Here is a 19,420-nt window from a genome sequence, read left to right on the forward strand (position 1 = left end):
TCCCCTCCTGGGCCCAACAGCATCCATCTTAGCACTTTTCTACTGACCCAGGATGGGGCCTCCTAATCCTTCTCAACACTGGAGTCCGTACAGCTACTCTCAGATGACTGCAGCGGACATGTGCTGTCCTGGCCTCTAGTGCTAAAGTTTCTGTCCACAAGTACAGCATTGGATCCCATCCTCTTCAGTAATAGAGGCAATACTGTGATATTTCCTCATGATATTTGTACCTTTGCCTTAATATCACTTAATAATGTATTTTATGTTTAATTTTTTAAGTCTGACAATCGATGTCGTGTAAATCCAGTCCCTCCCCAATTTTGGAAAGGTCATTCTTTTTGGAGGGGTAGGGGCCCATAGAAGGCATAGCCAAATGGGAGGGATACGTAGTGTCTGGAAAATATTCTCCAGAAAGGTTTTTGATTCAGTTTAGCAGTTATTTGAGCAAGGAGCACGGGATGGAGGAGGAATGCATAGGGGGACTGTTCATTATTGATAATGTTCTAGTTCTGGGTTGGGTTATAGGTTAATAGGGTTATAAAGTTTTCATTATATTATTAAAACAAAAGAAAAAGAAAAGTTTTCAGATCATTATAGCAAAAGTTGATTTTTATAATTTTGAAAACTTTCAAAATTTGCCTGGAGATGTTTTAAAGAAACAAGACCCAGAACGCTAAGACATTATTTATATATTTAAATGCAATTACAATAAAATTAATTATTGGCTCCAAAACAGTGTCTTAGGAATTCCTCCCTTCCCCTGACTCAACACACAAATATGTTGAGCCTGTGCTATTAATCTGTGTCTTATAATGCGCTTTGTTTCCAGCTAGTGGTTATTCTAGAATGATTCTCCTCAGAATCACTTAGGGACATAAGCTGTACTTTGTCTCTTTCAGGAAAGCAGAAAAGGATGGTGTCAACGTTTGTCTAATATCACTTCCTATTTTAGCTTTTAAATGGGTAAATGTTTCCCGAGCAGTCTGGGTGTCCACAGGCTCTGCATTTGCACTGGTGAGCATTCTAGTTTTCATTTTCTCATAGTGCTAGCTTCAGGCTGTCTCTTTCTCTCTCTTTCTTTTCTTTGATCAGGTAAACCTCTGCAGTTGACTCTTCAGGCCTGTGATGTCAAGGGAAAAGAAGAAAAGTCAGGACCTGAAAACCTCCTTGTTGAGCCGTGGACGAGGGACGGTGAGTGGTGGACCTGTCGGGTTTTAGTGAGTAGAAAGGGCCATGGTGCTCACTAGAGGCTGTGTGAAACCGCACTGTGGTCTTCGAAACTTTCAAGATATGCACTCTTCGCTGCGATGTCCTTCAGTTGGCTTCAGTGGTTCCTGAACCATTTGCGTGATTTCTTTACTACAGCGTTGCCACCTGCTAGGTGTCAGGCACCTGTAACAACTTAAAAGTACTTGAGAGCCTTCAGTTTTGAAAAGCAAAGACTTCTCCTCTTGGAATATAAAAAGTTACCATTTTTAAGTTCAGATTGTCTTTCTGTTGTGTTATCTCAAAGTATTGAGAAACTCAGTGGATCAGTGCTAAAAACGTAGCTTAAGATGAGGGTATTTCTCCATATGGCTGCTCTGGCATTTGAAGTGTCTGGAAGGAAGCCTCACTCCTTGCCTGGCGTCAGCGTGGTGATTGCTGATGTGCTCTTCAGCACTGTGGCTCTTTTCCTCATCCAAGGAGTGTTTGTGAGTCTCTTCCTCATCCGTCGTGTTGGCCAGCTGGTTAGTCTCCTGCACGTGTCCCCTTTCTACTCACTGTACTGCTTTGAATGTTGCCAGTTCAGAAGAGGACGTGGAATGTTCCAGCAGTTATCAAACATTGAAGGGAACTGGCCTTACCACTTTGGACTCGGTTTCCCCTTGGCTTTCCTCACAGCAGAACAGACCTTGTGCGTTCTCAGTAGTCGCCTCCTCTGTGTCCTGTTTCCTGTGGGCATTAGCACCAGTGAAGTAAAGACGCCTGGGAAAACGTGCTTCACCAGTCGCACCTCCTCCCGGTGGTCTTCTTAAGCCGTGACTGCCTCACGAGGCAGGCTTCTTGCAGTCCTCGCTGAGCAGCTCAGCCCCTGCAGACACATTTCCTCCCCCACATTCATCTCCTGCCGCCCTGAGGGCCACCGCAGACCGCCCAGTCACCCGCCGTCCAAAGTGGGGTCAGGAGGAGGCGGTGGCAGCTCTTTGCCAGTTTCCCCCTCCCCACACTCAGGAAAGGCAAGATCACTCTACCAAAGGCCCCCTGCATTTTTCCTTTGCTCTCTGAAGAATTGGGATTTTTGTCTCTGGAGTATGTAAGGCAGAATCTTCTTAAAACCAGTGTATGGATTTTTTTTCATACTCTCATCATCATCTACTGAAAGGCCTCTCTTGTTCTATCTTACTTTTTTAAACTTTTATAACAATTTCAAATCATCTCCATCTAGTCTTTCTTTTTAAAGACTGTATTTTTTTTTAAGAGCAGTTTTAGGTTTACAACAAAACTGGAAGGAGGTACAGAGATTTCCCATATGCCCCCTGCCCCACACATGCAGAGCCTCCCCCATTATCCACATCACTCACTAGAGTGGTACATTTTTACGAAGGGTGAACCTACATTGACACATCGTAATCACCCAAAGTCCATAGCTTACTTTAGGCTTCACTCTTGATGTCTTCCATTCTGTGGGTTTGAACAAATGTATAATGACCTATATCCATCATTATAATACCATACAGGGTGTTTTCATTGTCCTTAAAATCAGTCTGGATTTTTAACACCATTCTAAGTCTGAAAGCACCACAGGTTTTTCTGTAGCTATTGAAATGCATTTGCCAGCTCTTCTGCCTGGTCTGATTTGAATAGTTTGTTACTCTCCCTGTGTCTTATCCATCCACCTCTCCTCCCTGCCTTCCACCTAACCTTGCATGGATAAATTGCATAAACTAGTTGTAGTGTGTGGATTTGTTATTTTTGTTGTGTTTCTGATGAGCACCCAGGTGGGGTGTGACTGGGCGTGGGGAGGAGCCTTGGTTTCCCTTGGTCTCTCCGTTCACAACCGTCACTGTCTGTTTCTTGTAACTCAGGTTAGGATTTGGTCCTCTACAAAAAAATGAACCTGACGAGACAGGGAGGACAGAGGAAAGTCCTCACAGCTGGAACTGTGGGGTTTTGAGGAGTGATTTGTTTCTTCCCCTTACGGGGGCCAAAGCTCTTTTTCACTGCTACCTTTCAAGTTCCCCAGCTGCTGGGAAACACTGGACGTTCCCCCTTGCTGCACAGAGTGCCCAGAGAACCCGAACGTGGGCACTCCGAGGGCTGACCGCCTGTGAGTCACAGCCACGGGTCTGGCGTTTTAAAGGAGTGCAGGCTGCTGCCAATAGAACTGAAGGAGTAGGGTTATTAAATTCTTTACGTTTGAGATTGGTTATTTTCTTCTTGTCATTTTAAGAGAATAAATTGGGCAGGCGGGGCATGGTGTCCAAACAGTTGTAGCTTTAAAATATTATAGGTTAGACATATGAGCTGGCTTTTTACCAAGAAAAGGAAGCACAGAGGTTTTATTTATTTACTTTTTAAGCTTTGTTTGTTTAATGTATGTATTTATTTGGGCCTTAAAATAATTGATGGCCATGTTATTTTAAAAGAGTCTGATTCTTTTGACTTAAATTATTGCTTCAGCTACTCTGAGACTAATGAAAACTGGCAGCTACTCCCAGGCAGCATTTCGGCCTTTACAGTAGGTTTGATTAGTTAGAGGCATCCAGACCTCCGAGAAAAGGTGACAGTTCAATAATTGGGATAGTTTTTAGTATTACTGTTAGTAGAATTGTATGAATTTCTGGCCGTATGGCTTCTTAAAATTGTCTGTAGAATTACTATTTGATAGCATTAGGTCAATAATAGCTTCTCCCTGTGATTTAGTAAAGGTTCCTTTGGATTTAATTTTCTTGGTTTTGGTGACAAATAATGCATATTGTCTTACGGAGATTTAACTTCACAAATTTTTGTTTTATTGAACTCAGTGTAATAAAATAAGCATGAAATTGGTTTTAGTCTTTTCATCTTGATCATGCAGAGTGGTTGAAAGCAGTTCATGGTTTCGGGAAGAATGGGTGGTCAGGCTGATTTGAGTAAATGTGTAAGTTATATAATTTACAGAGCTTGGAAAGAGAAAAGCAGCCTTGGATATAACAGACCTTTTTGTAAATTTTTAAAGGATAATTAACAACAGCAAAAGAGGTGAACCACAACTCTCATACAAATATAAAATGAACACATGTCAATCTTTTTATTTATCCCATTAATTACTGAGGGAACCAGTAAGATGTTACAAGCAGGTCAAAGGAGAACTCATTAATACACGTAGACCAGTAAGAATGCTGACGTGAATCTACAGATGGTTGCAAAATTGGTCAGTCTTCATAAGGAATAATCAGCTATGTTCCTATAGACACAATTTTTATTTCTGTGGACAAGAATCTTTTGCATTACTGTTATTATTCTACAATTTACAGAGTTGTAAAATAGTTCAGAGACAAAGAAAGGTGGAGATGACCCAAAGAGTGCACTAAACAAACACCCAGCATTCTTTTTTTGCCCATTTCAAAGACTTTTACAGTCTTTCCTGACAGAGTATTCAAGAAACTATCTAATTCCTCTCTCAGCCTTTAAGCCTGCTTGCTTCTAACAGCCCAGCCAAACGTCAGTCATGGTTTTAGGAATGGTTCGGAAAGATGATTGATTATCCAGTCTTTTGTCTCTTTGAATTAAAGTCACAGTCCTTATCAACTTTTTATTTCTTTATCATTACCTCAGAGCCGAGCAGCCTGTATTGTTGAAAAGTTGAAAAGATTGTGCTCTGACCAAGTTATACCTGGACCATGATCTGTTACCTCGGTGTCTATCAGGGGGGTTGCTTCTGCCCAGAGGGGAATTCTTTTTCTAATTTTCTTCTTTCTTTTTCTAATTTTTATGAGAGAACCAGATAGACTAGATGCCCTCTGCCTCAAAGGATATGCTTTGGTTTTGTTGGTCTTAGTTCTTAGGGTTATTACAGATGCCTCAGTCATCCTAACTTTAGTTTTTCCTTTTTGTAGGTTTTCTTACAGAGACTGGAAAAACCAGAGCAAGTATTATTTTTTCTACAGGAACTGAATCTGCCTTCCAAGTTACCCAGATCAGAATTATGGTAATTCTTATTCTGCCTTCTTTAGGAAATGTTACTACTATTTTTAAAAATAGGATTGTATTTCAGAGGTCCATGTCACTGGTTTTTCATTAAACATTTAGTGATTATTTATTCTGTGTCAGGCCTGTAGCAGAAGGCAAGGGCACAAAGATGAATAGATTGTTAAGTCTGTAAATGGTGTGAGTATAAGGATCAAGAAAAGTAAGGAATCATTTCTTGGGAAGCAGCTTTCTTACTTTTCCAGGACTTAATGTATTTGAAATCTCATTTTGTTGGTTTGATTTTTGCGTTAAGCTATTTGAATTTGACCATATTATTTGGGAACAAAATGGCCACAGAACTTTGGTCCCTTTGATGTGCTTTATTTAGATCTCTATTTCCAGGTTCGACGTGGTGGCATTGGTGCCCAGTGTGGGTTGGTGTTTGCCTATAATTCATCTTCTGATAAATTTCATGCAGAAGAGCACTTCAAAAGGTTTGAAAAATATGACAAATGGAAGCTTCAGGAATTCAGGCAATTTGTAAAAAGCAGGTAAGGAACAGAATAAAAATCTTTATAGTTAATAAGATTGTATACATTCTCTTATTGGTGAAGTATGTTTTCTTTATAGAAAAGTTGCCACTAACCCATCTTCAGTGGCCATGAGCATTCATTGCTTTCTGGCAGCACATGTGAAGACATATATTTTAATTTGTTCATAGTCTCTTACTCAGTCCCTTCTGTGACCAGGTGTACACATCTTCAAAATGGTTGGGTAATAATACATGCCTGAATTGTGGGCAGCCTGAGGTCTCTAGTCTTATCTAGCCACTGGAAAATTTACCCAGGCCCCAGCTTCCCTCCTCCTATTTTTGTGTTTTTACCGAAAATATTTATTAAGCACCTACGATGTGCTAGGCCTGATGCTAGGTACTGAAGATACCGTAATGAGCAGATTGGCCCGTTCCCTGCTCTGTAGAGCCTACTGTTTAGCTCAGAAGACAGATGATAAAGCCTACAGTGTCACAGTACTATAAATGCGAGGTAGGTAGGAGGGATAAGGTGCTCTGGGAGCATATGGCAGAGCACCTGACCTGATCAGGGAAGGCTTCCTGGAGGAAGTGTTGAATATGGATGAGCTAAAGCTAATTAACTACTTGAAGAAGTGGAAGAAGAGTGTCCTGAGCAAAGAGCAGAGCAGAGTTGAGAGCTCAGGTGGGGTTTGGTATACACAAGGGACTGACCAGCCCCACGTTGCTGAGGTGTGCCGTGAGTTGGAGAGTGGGGAGAGGTGAAGCTGGAGAGCTAGGGAAGGGTCAGGTCGTTGAAGGCCCTTTTGTCTCTGTTTCAGGGTTTAGACTTTATCTTGAAAGCCATGGGGGCAGGGGCAGGGAGCAGGGTGGAGTGTTTGCTGAGGAGCTTCAAGAAGCACGAGGAGAGCTCACATTTGTGGTTTGGAAGTGCTGCTCTGGAGCCTGCTGTGTGAGGTGGGCTGGAGGAGAGCGAGTGGGGAGGCCAGATGAAGGGGGGGGGGGGGGAGGCTGTCACGGTCACCTGGGAAGCCAGAGTGTGGGTAACCTCAACTAGAGCAGCAACAGGAGCCATGGAGAGATGTGGACGATTGAAGAGAGGGCTAGAAAGGAGAAGCAGCAGGACCTGGTGAGTGACTGATGTACAGCAGGAGAGAGAAGGAGGCTTAGGCCTCAGTGAGTCCTGGATTTTTGGCTCGCCAGAGGGGACATTGGTAGCGCCTTTTTCTGAGACAGAAAATACCTCGGGGAAAACAGGTTTGTGGGAAGATGATGAGCTCAGTTTTGGTCCTGTTGGATTTGAGGTTCTAGGAAGCCTCTGAGATATCCCACAGCTAGTTGGATAAACAGGTGAGGAACCTAGAAGAGATGTTGTCCTGAAGGCAGAGATATGAGAGACATTTCGGTGATAGTTTAAAATGAATTAGAAGAGATCATTCTGGAGGAGTGTGTGGGCTGGGAAGAACAGAGACTTTAGGTCAACATGCTGAGAGGCACCAGCATTTATGGGGCAGCAGAGAAAGGGAGGCTGAGAAAAACAGCCAGAGAAGCAGCAGGGAAGCCAGGGAAGTGTCCTCATGAAGCCAGGGGAAAATCGTGGTTAAAGAGGTAGGGAGTGGGCAACGGTGTTGGATGTTACCCCAGAGTCGGTGAGGTAAGTCTAGAAGTGGACTTGTTGGATTTAGCCACAGACGTTGTTGGTGACCTCTTGGACAGTGTTACCTCCCTAATTACTAGTAGCAAGTTAAAACTCATGCAGCTGAGCCCGAGACTTGCCCTTTTTGCTCCTGTATTTCACAGGTAATGGAGTGCTGGAGTTTTTACTATCACTGAGTACTGTACTACTAGGCTTTCATGTACGTATGAACCACCAATAATTATGTGAAAATGCGGATTCTGAATCAGTGGTTCTGCCTGGGGCCTGAGACCTTCATTTCTAACAAGCTCCCCGGCGACTCTGATGCTGCCTGACCACGGATCACACTTGGAATAACAAGGATCTAGAATAACTTCCTCTCTCTGCTGGACTTCCTTTGGTGGCATCCCTGACAAAGGGTCACTCAGCCTCCCTAGAATATCCTTAGTGATGGAGAACTCACTGCACTTCAGTAACATATTCTTTGTTTATTGAAATCTACACTTGTAATTTCAACTCTGTGGTCTTAATTTCAGCCCTCTAAATGAATTGAAACAAATCTCTCTCCCATCATGCATACATGCTTTTTAAAAAGATGCTTTTCTTTTTAAACAATAACTAGAGATTACACTTGTTTCTAAATAGCTGTGTCCCACTCCTGGGACATATTAATATAGGTTTTTTTTTTTCCCTAAACCTGCTGTCAAACAAGATCTTTCACATCTTATATAGGATGATTTTTTTTTTGAACCTAAGTGCAGGCTTATTTGCTAGTCCCTTGTTGATTTTAGCTCCTGGTTCCAGCCTGAACTATTCTGAAATCCTGATTTGCTTGGGCTACATATTATCAGTCCCTCTCCAGTTTGGAGATCAAAATGGTAATAGACATGTGTCTGTCTTCTTGCCTTTTTTTTTTTTGTCTGCCCTCTGGTCAGACATCGATCAGTCAGCACACTCTGGGACCAGCTGTTTGGTTGCTGTACATATTTAAGAGGACTGATACTTAGCTCTGTTTTCTCCACCCTGCCTGTGAGTTGGTGTAGTGAGCAAGGTTGCTTCTCCCCACTGTCTGACATCCTGCCAGCTCTCTGTATCTCAAGGATTTCCTTGATGACTCCTGAAGGGTGAATTGAAAAATCCGCAAACACACCATATTGATGAAAGTCATTGGCATGATTTGGGGCTAAGACGGAATACCACCTGTCCCATTGGTTTTAGGGTTAACTATATCATGAAAGGTTTATGCTAAGAAAGACTTAATGGTAAGAAGAGAACGTTTTTTTCTCTCTGTTACAGAACCTACTCTGGGTCCTTTGTCTTTTTCTTCTTGCTGTTTTCTTCTTGTAAATCCCTGTGTTTGCTTATCTTATCCATACAGAATACTCATGTGTTGGCTAGCTTGTTAGCCGTATCACAGACTAAATAGTTTAAAGTTTTAGGAATGTTACTTGAAAAGACTGCCATTTTCTCCTTCTCAGTTATTTAATTCCTGAAAAGGAAGTACCATTCAAGTATCCAATTTTAAAAAGAAACAGGGGCTTCCCTGGTGGCGCAGTGGTTAAGAATCCGCCTGCTAACACAGGGGACACGGGTTCGAGCCCTGGTACGGGAAGATCCTACCTGCCACGGAGCAACTAAGCCCGTGCACCATAACTACTGAGCCTGTGCTCTAGAGCCTGTGAGCCACAACTACTGAGCATGCGTGCCACAACTACTGAAGCCCGCGTGCCTGGAGTCTGTGCTCCGCAAGAGGAGAAGCCAATGCAGTGAGAAGCCCGCGCACCGCAACAAACTGTAGCCCCCACTTGCCGCAACTAGAGAAAACCCGTGCGCAGCAACGAAGACCCAACGTAGCCAAAAATAAATAAATAAAATAAATAATTAAAAAAAAAAAAAGAAATGGCACACAGTTGTACTTCTTCAGCCTTTGGGTTGAAATGCTTCCCTGGAAGGACTTTTTTTTTTTTAGAGCAGTTTGCCTGTCCATCAGCTCACTTATTTTTTTTTTTTTTAATTATTTATTTATTTATTTATTTATTTATGGCTGTGTTGGGTCTTCGTTTCTGTGCGAGGGCTTTCTCCAGTTGCGGCGAGCGGGGGCCACTCTTCATCGCGGTGTGCGGGCCTCTCACTGTTGCGGCCTCTCTTGTGGTGGAGCACAAGCTCCAGACGCGCAGGCTCAGCAATTGTGGCTCACGGGCCTAGTCGCTCCGCGGCATGTGGGATCTTCCCAGACCATGGCTCGAACCCGTGTCCCCTGCATTGGCAGGCAGATTCTCAACCACTGCGCCACCAGAGAAGCCCAGGACTTCTTAAGTAATAGGGAAAAATCCTGAGGCCTGTGGAGGCTGAAGTTTTCCTTTTTTGGAGCTCCAGGATCTGAAAGCTCCTCAGCTTTTACCCTTCAGTTGTTGCAATTGTGAATCTCAGGCCAGTTGTACCTATGTTAGCCAGACCTAGGGAAAGAAAACTGAACCTGCCTCTCCTTTGGATTTTTCCAGAAGCACACACCAGCTGTTGCACTGTACCTTATTCTTGAGTATCTTCATCTCAGATGCCTTGACTTCAGGTCTCATTCTTCAGATAAGCCAGTTATCTAGAGAAGCAAACTTCCCTTAGTTTCCAGGTTATATTTGGGACTAATAATAGTTCCCATTGCACAGATGAGGAGGCTGAGAAGTGGGGAGGACGTTACCACCAGCTCCCTCGTATGCTCAGAGAGGCACCACGTGCCACACCCCGTCCTCGATTGTTAACCGACAGGCCGTGTAAACAAGTTAAATGCCATTTAGGTGGTGCCTTATTCGTTAGACCCTTGAGAAGTTTAGGAATAGGAGAACATTTTGTGATTACCTTTGTGTTTACAGGATTGGTTGCCCGTCTGATAACCTTGGCGAGGATGATCCTATTGGCTGGTTTGAGCTGGAGGAAGAGTGGGATGAAGCAGATGTCAAGTTGCAACAGTGCAGGGTTGCCAAGGTAAGTATCAGTGAGGTGTGGCCTTCGCACACTTGCCCACTCCCCTCCTTTTGTACTGTGTTTATCAAGCAGTTATTGTGTGCCAGCCCCGTGCCAGCACTGGAACCCTGCAGGTGAGTCAGACGTGACCATGACCCTCACGGAGCTCCGAGTCTAGTGGGAGACACAGATGTATGAGACACTGTGATATGGGCTGATAAAGAGACACACGGGGCTGTTGCAGCCCGAAGGAACAATATTTACCCAGCCTGGAATTCACTAGGGAAGGCTTCCCAGGAAAGTTGGTGCGATGCCAAGTGTTGAAAGTTGATTAAGCTGTCATCTTTAGCCAGGCTGAGAAGTGTGGAGAAAGGCCTCTCAGGCTGAGGGACCAGTAAGTCCACAGGCCTAAATGCAAGAGAGATGTCTTTCCGTAGCTATGAAAGAAACAATGATTATCTGGCTACTTAATTTTTTTTAACCTCCGTTGTGAATCTTAGTAAGAAGCTTAAATAAGAGAAACAAGAACTATCTTCAGGACTTGTGCATAGTAGGTGCTCAGTAAATATTTACGCAGCTGAGTAGTGGATTCTGAAAGGCCCTCAACAAAGGAGCTTTCACCATAATAAGCAGAGAGTGTGCATAGAAGTTGGGCTTTGCAAATGGCTTTAGCTTTGAGCAGACAAGGCTGTGTCCTGGGCTCCCAGCACATGGATTACAGGTAAGTGGGGGCTTGGAGATGATCCCTTAGGGCAGTCATTGACTGTTTTCACCATATAGCTGTTGTCTGTTTCAAAATGACTGTGCCACAGAGCAGACGTCCTTCTCTTATTCATCCTGTCTCATCCTGTTTTTGCCTTGAAGCAGGAATAGTGCCGTTTCTCATATTGTGATCTTTCCCCAAACCTGACTTCAGCGTTTGTATTGTCTCTTCCCTGTTTGTTGTAGATGCTGGACTTACACTTTGTGTCTCCAGTGCTAGGCATAGTGGTACCTCATTAATTATTAAAGTCACAGGAAGACCTGCCCAGAAAGGCCTTTATTTCCCTTTTGTCAGTACCTGGGGCTTCTAAGTCCTTCTCGTCACCTCTGTCTTGTCCTTTTCCAGTATTTGATGGTGAAGTTCCTCTGCACCCGCCAGGAGTCGGCAGAGCGCCTGGGAGTACAAGGCTTGAGCGTCAGTGGGTACCTCCGGCCCGCGAGGGCAGAAGCGGAGCAGAGCGTCGTCCGTGCTCACTGCAGAAAGGGCGCGGAGGAGAGCGTCTGCGGGGCCACGCTGCTCCTCAGGACCCTTCAGTTCATCCAGCAGCTCGCCCATGACCTGGTAGTGTTTCCTCGGTTGTTAGACCTCATTCCTTTGGGAAGAGTAACGACAGTGTCTGGGGAAAGGAACACCAGCCGGTGAAACCTGGCCCTGCTGAAGCCATGCAGTACGAATGAGGAGGGCAGGCATCGGGCTGCTGTGATGACGTTGGGAGGCCAAGGGGAGTGAGGCGTTGGGCATTGATGGCGTCAGTCAGTGGCAGACGAAGTGGCATGTGGTCACCATCGTGAGGTTTCCTGGGATAGACCTGCATACAGATCTTAAAGAGCCCCAGCTTTGGTTGCCAGGGAGACAAAGCACATTTATGGGATTTATGTCTTCTTTAAGCCCTAGAATTATTCCTGAAGTGTAGGTGAATTCTGTTTGTTTACTAAAAGTACCAAAAATAATAACAGGATTTTTTTTTAATTGAAATATAGTTGACTTACAGTATTAGTTTCATGGTAATCTGATCCATGCAAAGTTATTATAAAATATTGACTATATTCCCTGTATTGTACATTATATCCTTGTAACTTAAATTTTATTTTATACCTAGTAGTTTGTACCTCTTAATCTCTTTCACCTATTTTTGCCCTTCCCCACACTCCACTCCCCTCTGGTAACCACTAGTTTGTTCTCTGCATCTGTGAATCTGTTTCTGCTTTGTTATATTTGTTTATTTCATTTTTTAGATTTCACATATAAGTGAAAACTTACAGTATTTGTCTTTCTCTGTCTGACTTATTTCATTAGGCATAATACCCTCCAGGTCCATCCATGTTGTCACAAATGGCAAAATTTCGTTCTACTTATGGCTGAATAATATTCCATTGTATACATATACCATATCTTCTTTATCCATTCATTTGTTGATGGACACTTAGGTTGCTTCCATATCTTGGCTATTGTAAATAATGCTGCTGTGAACATTGTGTTTTTGATACTGACTTCTACAGTCACTAGTAAAAACACAGTGACAGTCTACTCAAAGAAAGGTTCTTGCAGCCATCACTACAGAGAACATGGCTTATCACTCAGGAATCCGGTGGAGCCCTCTCACGTGTGGTACGCAACAGTGTCTACTCTTGACCTGCATTCTGCTTCAGGGCACATTCAGAGGCTGGTGACTCAATTTGTATATGGATTGTTTGGTCTTTGTTACTGGAGCTCTCCTATCACAGCAGAAAATAGCAAATGAGAGGGAGATGCGTAGGAGTAGCAGAAGCGATCACAGCAGAATTGATCTCTCAGCCTACCTGCAGGGAAGGGTCAAAGCATGCTGCAGGATGGTCCTGGACAATAATCATCGCCAAGTAAAGATTCACTTACGTTCCAGGTGTAGTATCTGTGAAGTCAAGGAGCTTCCATGGGGATGTGTGTGTATATGTTACGTGTATATATACATTCACGTACATATGTACACACACACATGTATTTTAGAAAGTTTCACACCAAAAACAGTTGTTCACGGACTTTTTAGTTTAAGCATCAGTTATGTTGGAATTTTACACATGCGGAGCCACCTTATCCCTTAACAGTGAGAAGTAAATGAGCCATTACAATATTTCTCTAAATGCATTTTTCAATTTTATTTTTTCTGGTCTTTATTATTTTTTAGGTACAGCAGAAGGAAAGTGGCTTAAAATACAGATCTTTTCTGGACTTCGCGGGTCTTGATTTGCAGATCTTTTGGGATTTTTACAGTAAATTAAAGCAAAAGTAAGTCAGAATTTGTTACAAGATGATAATCGTATATTGATAAGCACAACTGAAAACACTGAGTTTTGCTATTCTAAAAGGACAATTTTTTTCTCCCAAGATTTTTTACTTCCTACTAGTTTATACTGCTCTGATTCGAAAGATTTGGTTATTGTTGAAAATAAACATCTTACATTTCTACAAAGTGCTTTATTTGGGCAGTGTTTTTGCAAGCATTTTGTCATTTATATTACAACCTTATAATGATAAGCAGGTCAAGGATTATAGTATTCTCATTATACTGCTGAAGAAACAGAATCAGAGGTGCATTTCTTTGCCCAGAGTGGGCACAGTCAGACAGGGTCTGTGTTTTCAGACTCTACCCAGTCCATTGTTCTTTCCTTTCCACCTTTCTGCCTCTGGTTGGCATTCTTTTTACTGAGCCTGATGCCTAGCGGGGAGAGCCCTTTGTAGATAGTTGTTTGGCTTGGAGGGTAACAGCAACTTGCATTTTTGCTCTCTGACATTCTTTGTCTTTCTGTAGCCCAAGGGAAGAATGCATCTGTGCCCAAACCCTGCTTCTGCAGCTCCTCCAGAGCTGTTTCTCCGTGCTGCAAGGAGACGCGTCGGCCACCTCTGAGGACGCCAAGGCTCCAAGCATGAGCCGTAGGCGGGTAGAGGCCGCCAAGGAGCTCTACACACACCTATGTGATGGTAGGGATTGGGGTTCTTCTTTACTGTGACCCTGAGCTCGTAGCCTGCAGGGCCTTTTGCTTCAGAGAACAGGGGGTCCTCTGACCATGCAAACCCAGGAAAGGGTTTACATCTTTGGAAAATGAGTTTCCGTGATCCTCTTTTGAAACATTATTTGGAGTTCAGGATTTAGTCCCTCTTCAACGACTTCCTCCTGGTTTCTGATATACAGTTGTGTTATATTGAGAGTAATTGCTGTCACACTCCAGTCTTCACTTCAACTGAGACACGGGGATGAGGCTGATAGATTGAGGTGGGGAGATGGTAATATTAATTGAGAATAAAACACATGATCATCTCAAGTTATTTTTAAAGCTTCACCAAGTTGTGTCTCAAAAGGACAGAAATAATGAAATAAAAGCTGGTACATAGAGTCTTTAGTTTTGTTAAATGTAAACAAATAAAAAAATAATTTCTTTACACTGCCTAGCCTGTACAGAAGTATTTCTTTGCTCTGGTAGCGAGTTTATGGGCTAAAGCTGATATATATATTGTAAGTGAATAGGTGGGATATATTAAAGCTGATTATTCATTTTTATCAGTGGTGGATAGGATGGATGGAGACTCTGCACCCATGGAAATATTGAAACAAGAAGTCAGGAATACCCTTCTTAATGGGGCTGCCGTCTTCTTTCCTGATCGACAGACCCGGCGGGACCATCTCTTCACCATGATGGTAATTATTTACGTTAAAAGTACGGATTCCATTCCAGAACTCTGTTGGGGTGAAACTTATTAGTCTTTGTTTTCTCTGAATATCCTCTCAGTTTCAGTTTCCCAAATGTGTATTTAATACTGTGTGCAAAGTTTTGTGTGGGACACAGGTATCTAAGGACATAGCACTGTACTCAGGGTGGGGATGACAGATAATCCTGACCTCCGTTTTAGAACCCGTTGAATCACAAAGGGAGAGCTTAGTCTCCTTCAGCTTTATGACATGCCTACAACCAAGTGTTCTTTTTAACATTTTAACCTTTTATTTAATATTTATTTTTATTTATGTATTTATTTTGGGTCTTAGTTGTGGCACATGGGATCTTTCATTGCGGAGCGTGGGCTCTTCGTGGCGGTGCGCGGGCTTCTCTCTAGTTGTGGTGCACAGGCTTCTCTCTGGTGGTGCACGGGCTCCAGAGTGTGTGGGCTCTGTAGCTGCGGCACGAGGGCTCTCTAGTTGTGGCGCGTGGGCTTAGTTGCTTGTGGCATGTGGGATCTTAGTTCCCCGACCAGGGATCAAACCTTAGTCCCCTGCATTGGCAGGTGGATTCTTAACCACTGGACCATCAGGGAGGTTCCAACATTTTAACTTTTTTTTTTTTTTTTTAATAAATTTATTTATTTATTTATTTGTGGCTGCATTAGGTCTTCGTTGCTGCATGCGGGCTTTCTTTAGTTGCGTCGAGTGGGGGCTACTCTTTCTTCTGGTGTGCGGGCTTCTCATTGTGGTGGCTTCTCTTGTTGTGGAGCACAGGCTCTAGGCACGCGGGCTTCAGTAGTTGCAGCACGTGGGCTCAGTAGTTGTGGCTCACGGGCTCTAGAGCACAGGCTCAGTAATTGTGGCGCTCCGGCTTAGTTGCTCCGCGGCATGTGGGATCTTCCGAGACCAGGGCTCGAACCCGAGTCCCCTGCATTGGCAGGCAGATTCTTAACCACTGAGCCACCAGGGAAGCCCCTATTTTAACTTTTTATTATGGGAAAATCTAAATACAAAACTAGACTAAATAATACATATAATGAATCCCTCCAACCCCCTAAGTGTACTCATCACCTAGATTCAATAATTATAAACTTAGGCTAATCTTGTTTCATCTGTAATATACTTCACCCACTCCCACCCCCCTTTATTATTTCAAAGTAAATCCCTGACTTATTTTATTCATAAATATTTCAGTTTATATCTGTAAAGAAAATACAACCAAGTTTTAATCTTCCCGCCCAAAATTATGATTTATCCTAGGAATTCAAGGATGGTTTAACATTAGAAAATCAGTCAATGAAATCAGAGAGGAAAAAAATCATATTGATAAATGCAGAAAAAATTTTAATAAGATTAACTTCTGATGATGGTTCAAACAACAAAACCATTAGCAAACTTGATATAAAAGGGAAGTTCCTTAATCTCTTGGAGGGCATGTATCCAAAACCTACAATAAACAATGTACTGGTATTTGGGACACTGACTCATCCCTTCCAAAATGAGGTATAAAACAAGGATGCTTACTGTCACTGCTTCTCTTTGATATTATATTAGAAGGCCTAGCCAGTGCTGTAGGACAAAGAAAAGAAATTTTAAAAATAACGATTAGAAAGAATAAAACAAATAATCATTATTCGTCTGTTTAGACAAACAACCATTAGAATTACTGAGAAGACTTTGATGAAGAAAACGAGATGCAGCATTTAAAAGGGCATTTCTGTATGTAACAACTAATTAGTAAATGCAATAAAAGTGCCCTGTCGGATGCATAAAGCCCCATAGAAACAAAAAAGGGAATAAAAGAAGCATAAAATGTGGTCCCTGATGCCAAATGACTGCAGTCCAGTTGGGGGCACTGCCACAAGGAAAAACTGACCCTATATGCAATAGATGTTTAGAGGAGAATTTTGTTCAGCTTAAGTGATGGAGGAAGGTTTCCGAGAGGAGGGAGGATCTTTGGTTGTTTTCAGCTGTCTGCAAAATTTGCATATCAGCTTGAGGGATCAGGTTTTTTTCTTCTAGTTTTATTGAGATATATTGACATACAGCATTGTATAAGTTTAAGGTGCACAGCATAATGACCTGACTTACATACATCATGAAATGATTATCACAATAAATTGGATGAACATCCATCATCTCATATAAATTAAAGAAATCTCAAAATTAAAGAAATAGAGAAACAATTTTTCTCTTTGTGATGAGAACTCTTAGGATTTACTCTCTTGACCTCTTTCATATATAACGCGCAGCAGTGTTAATCACATTTATCACGTTGTATGTTACATCCCTAGTATTTAGCTTATAACTAGAAGTTTGTACCTTTTGACTGCCTTCATCCAATTCCTCTGACCCCTGCCTCTGATCTCTTTTTCTATGAGTTTGTTTGTTTTTGAAGTATAATTGACCTACAGCACTACATTATTTCCTGTTATACAGCATAGTGATTCAATATTTCTGTACATTTCAAAATGATCACCACGATAAGTCTATTTTATGATATGTCACCATATGAAGATATTACATAGTTATTGACTATATTCTCCACACTGTGCATTTCATACCTGGGACTCATTTAATCTGCAGCTGGAAGTTTGTACCTCTTAATCTCCCTCATCTATTTCTTCCCTCCTTCCACCCCTCTCCCCTCTGGGAACCACCTGTTTCTGGTAACCATCTTTGTATCTATGACTTTGTTCCTGTTTCGTTATGTTTGTTCATTTGTTTTGTTTTTTAAATTCTACATATAAATGAAATCATACAATATTTGTCTTTCTCTGTGTGACTTATTTCACTTAGCATAATACCCTCTAGGTCCATCCATGTCACAAATGGCGAGATTTTATGGCTAATATTCATTCATCGTGTGTGTGTGTGTGTGTGTGTGTATATATATATCTCACATCTTCTTTATCCGTTCATCTGTTGATGGGCACTTAGGTTGCTTCCATATCTTGGCTATTGTAAATAATGCTGCAATGAATATAAGGGTGCATATATCTTTTCTAATTAGTGTTTTTGTTTTCTCTGGATAAATATCCAGGAGTGGAATTTGCTGGATCATATGGTAGTTCTGTTTTTAATTTTTTGAACACCCTCAAAAGCCATTGGTTTTCTATAATGGCTGCACCGATTATATTCCCACCAACAGTGCACGAGGGGTTCCCTTTGGATCAGTTTTTACTTCGTGAGTTTTAACCTTTGCCAGCATCAGCTGACTCTGAATTGTGGAAGAATCTCTGTCCCACTTGTTTGCTGGAAGCATTTATCAGGCAGCTGAGCAAATGGTTTTTTTGTTAGCTCGTGTCCCACACAGAAAAATAGAGGACATGCGACCTCTTGAATGACATTGCTGTGTGTTAGTAAAGCAGCCCATTAACTTTTCCTTTGCCCATCTATCTGACAGCAGTGGTAAGGTCTATATTTTTTTTCCCTTCTCGTGCAGATGAATTAAACTGCTGTCATTTGTGACCATATCTTATCTCTCCCGCCCTCTTGTGCCAGGCAGGGCCCCGGGTCTTAAATCCTCTGGAAATCTCCGCCAGTGCCTTGCATAGCAGTAGGTGTTCAACACATTTATTGAATTAAGAAAAAAAAAAAAAGTGCCCGCAGAGTAACCCATAGCCTCATTAGGGGATGTGATTCCTTCAACTGTCACCGTAGGCTGTTTGGACTTATACAGAGAAAGCTTAGATCCTGTTTAAAAAAACAAACAGAAAGCTCACAAGAAAGGCGCTCTGTCTCTGCCCCCTCCTCTTGGGATGGCCTGCCCAGGGATGAAAATAGACATCTTTTGGAAGTCACCTTCCTAACATTTGCATCAAGCTTTCCTGCAGGAAGGCTTGGAAATGTCAGCTCCCGCAGTGAACAGACGTACACCTGCCGTCTCTTGGTTCTGCTCCCTCTTCGCGCTAGGCCAGGTCTAAGTTGGGCCCGTCAGGTGGTGTGCTGACCCTGGCTTTCCCCATGTTTGGGATCAGTGGGCCATGGCATTTTGTGCTGCTCTAGGGCTCTAGAATGTTGTGGAATAGATTTCCTGAATATGCAGTTTCTTGTGTTCTAGAAGAATGTCACCAAGCAGGAACACAAGCAGTCCCTGCAGCTCACTTTCCGCTCACTCTGCACGTATTTTAGGTAAGTTTACAGTTCTTTTCAGTAGTCCAGTATTTCAGATCTTTGCAGCGTTGTTTTCTTGAGCTCTCCCTTCCTTTCCTGTGCTTTTGGAGTAACCAAGTACTTCCCTCACTCAGCCAGGTTTCTAGAGTGAGGTATCAGTAGACTCAGAAGTGACCAAAACAGTGGTAGAATAATAGTTTTGTCAAGAGCTTGCTCCAAGTCCCAGTCACTGTAAGACACTTCAGAGTTGAACCCATGAGGCATCGCCTTGAATGCTTCAGTTTCTACATGATTTTTGAAGACAAAAACAGAAGCTGAAGGAGTTTGGAGTCCAGTCCTCAAGTCTAAAAACCCAGATACATTAAAGCCCAACTGCAGAGGCACAGAGTGGTAGTTTAGCAAAAACTGTGCTGGGAGGGGTGACATGGAGACCATTACCTGCTTTGACTGCCAAAGAAGCTCATGGGCCTGTAGGTTGCATTATTAGAGGTATATATAGACTCTTGAAGGAGGGAGGGGACTAAAAGCCTGAGCAACTGTCTGCAGGTCAGACTATACCTGGTACGGAGGCCAGAT

The 19,420-nt window shown here is 42.6% G+C and overlaps 2 protein-coding genes across 3 annotated transcripts in view; both read left to right on the top strand.

Annotated features, from left to right (window-relative positions):
- ZZEF1 (zinc finger ZZ-type and EF-hand domain containing 1) overlaps positions 1 to 19,420 on the top strand; it is a 115,598-nt gene that overhangs the window by 31,170 nt on the left and 65,008 nt on the right. The window contains exons 9-17 of one of the 2 annotated variants that reach the window (XM_057536293.1): positions 1,093 to 1,191; positions 5,082 to 5,173; positions 5,557 to 5,705; positions 10,187 to 10,298; positions 11,386 to 11,601; positions 13,202 to 13,302; positions 13,826 to 13,995; positions 14,577 to 14,710; positions 18,792 to 18,862. In XM_057536293.1, the coding sequence (XP_057392276.1) occupies positions 1,093 to 1,191; positions 5,082 to 5,173; positions 5,557 to 5,705; positions 10,187 to 10,298; positions 11,386 to 11,601; positions 13,202 to 13,302; positions 13,826 to 13,995; positions 14,577 to 14,710; positions 18,792 to 18,862 (1,144 nt within the window). The remainder of the gene's footprint in view (positions 1 to 1,092; positions 1,192 to 5,081; positions 5,174 to 5,556; positions 5,706 to 10,186; positions 10,299 to 11,385; positions 11,602 to 13,201; positions 13,303 to 13,825; positions 13,996 to 14,576; positions 14,711 to 18,791; positions 18,863 to 19,420) is intronic. The other variant, XM_057536294.1, reaches the window with a different exon arrangement.
- On the top strand, positions 1,575 to 2,268 carry LOC102999902 (etoposide-induced protein 2.4 homolog). Its single transcript, XM_057536129.1, is given in 2 exon segments — positions 1,575 to 2,005; positions 2,007 to 2,268. Coding segments are annotated over 2 exon segments (693 nt in total).

The sequence above is a fragment of the Balaenoptera acutorostrata genome, chromosome 20 (assembly GCF_949987535.1).
Source record: "Balaenoptera acutorostrata chromosome 20, mBalAcu1.1, whole genome shotgun sequence".
Classification (NCBI taxonomy): Eukaryota; Metazoa; Chordata; class Mammalia; order Artiodactyla; family Balaenopteridae; genus Balaenoptera; species Balaenoptera acutorostrata.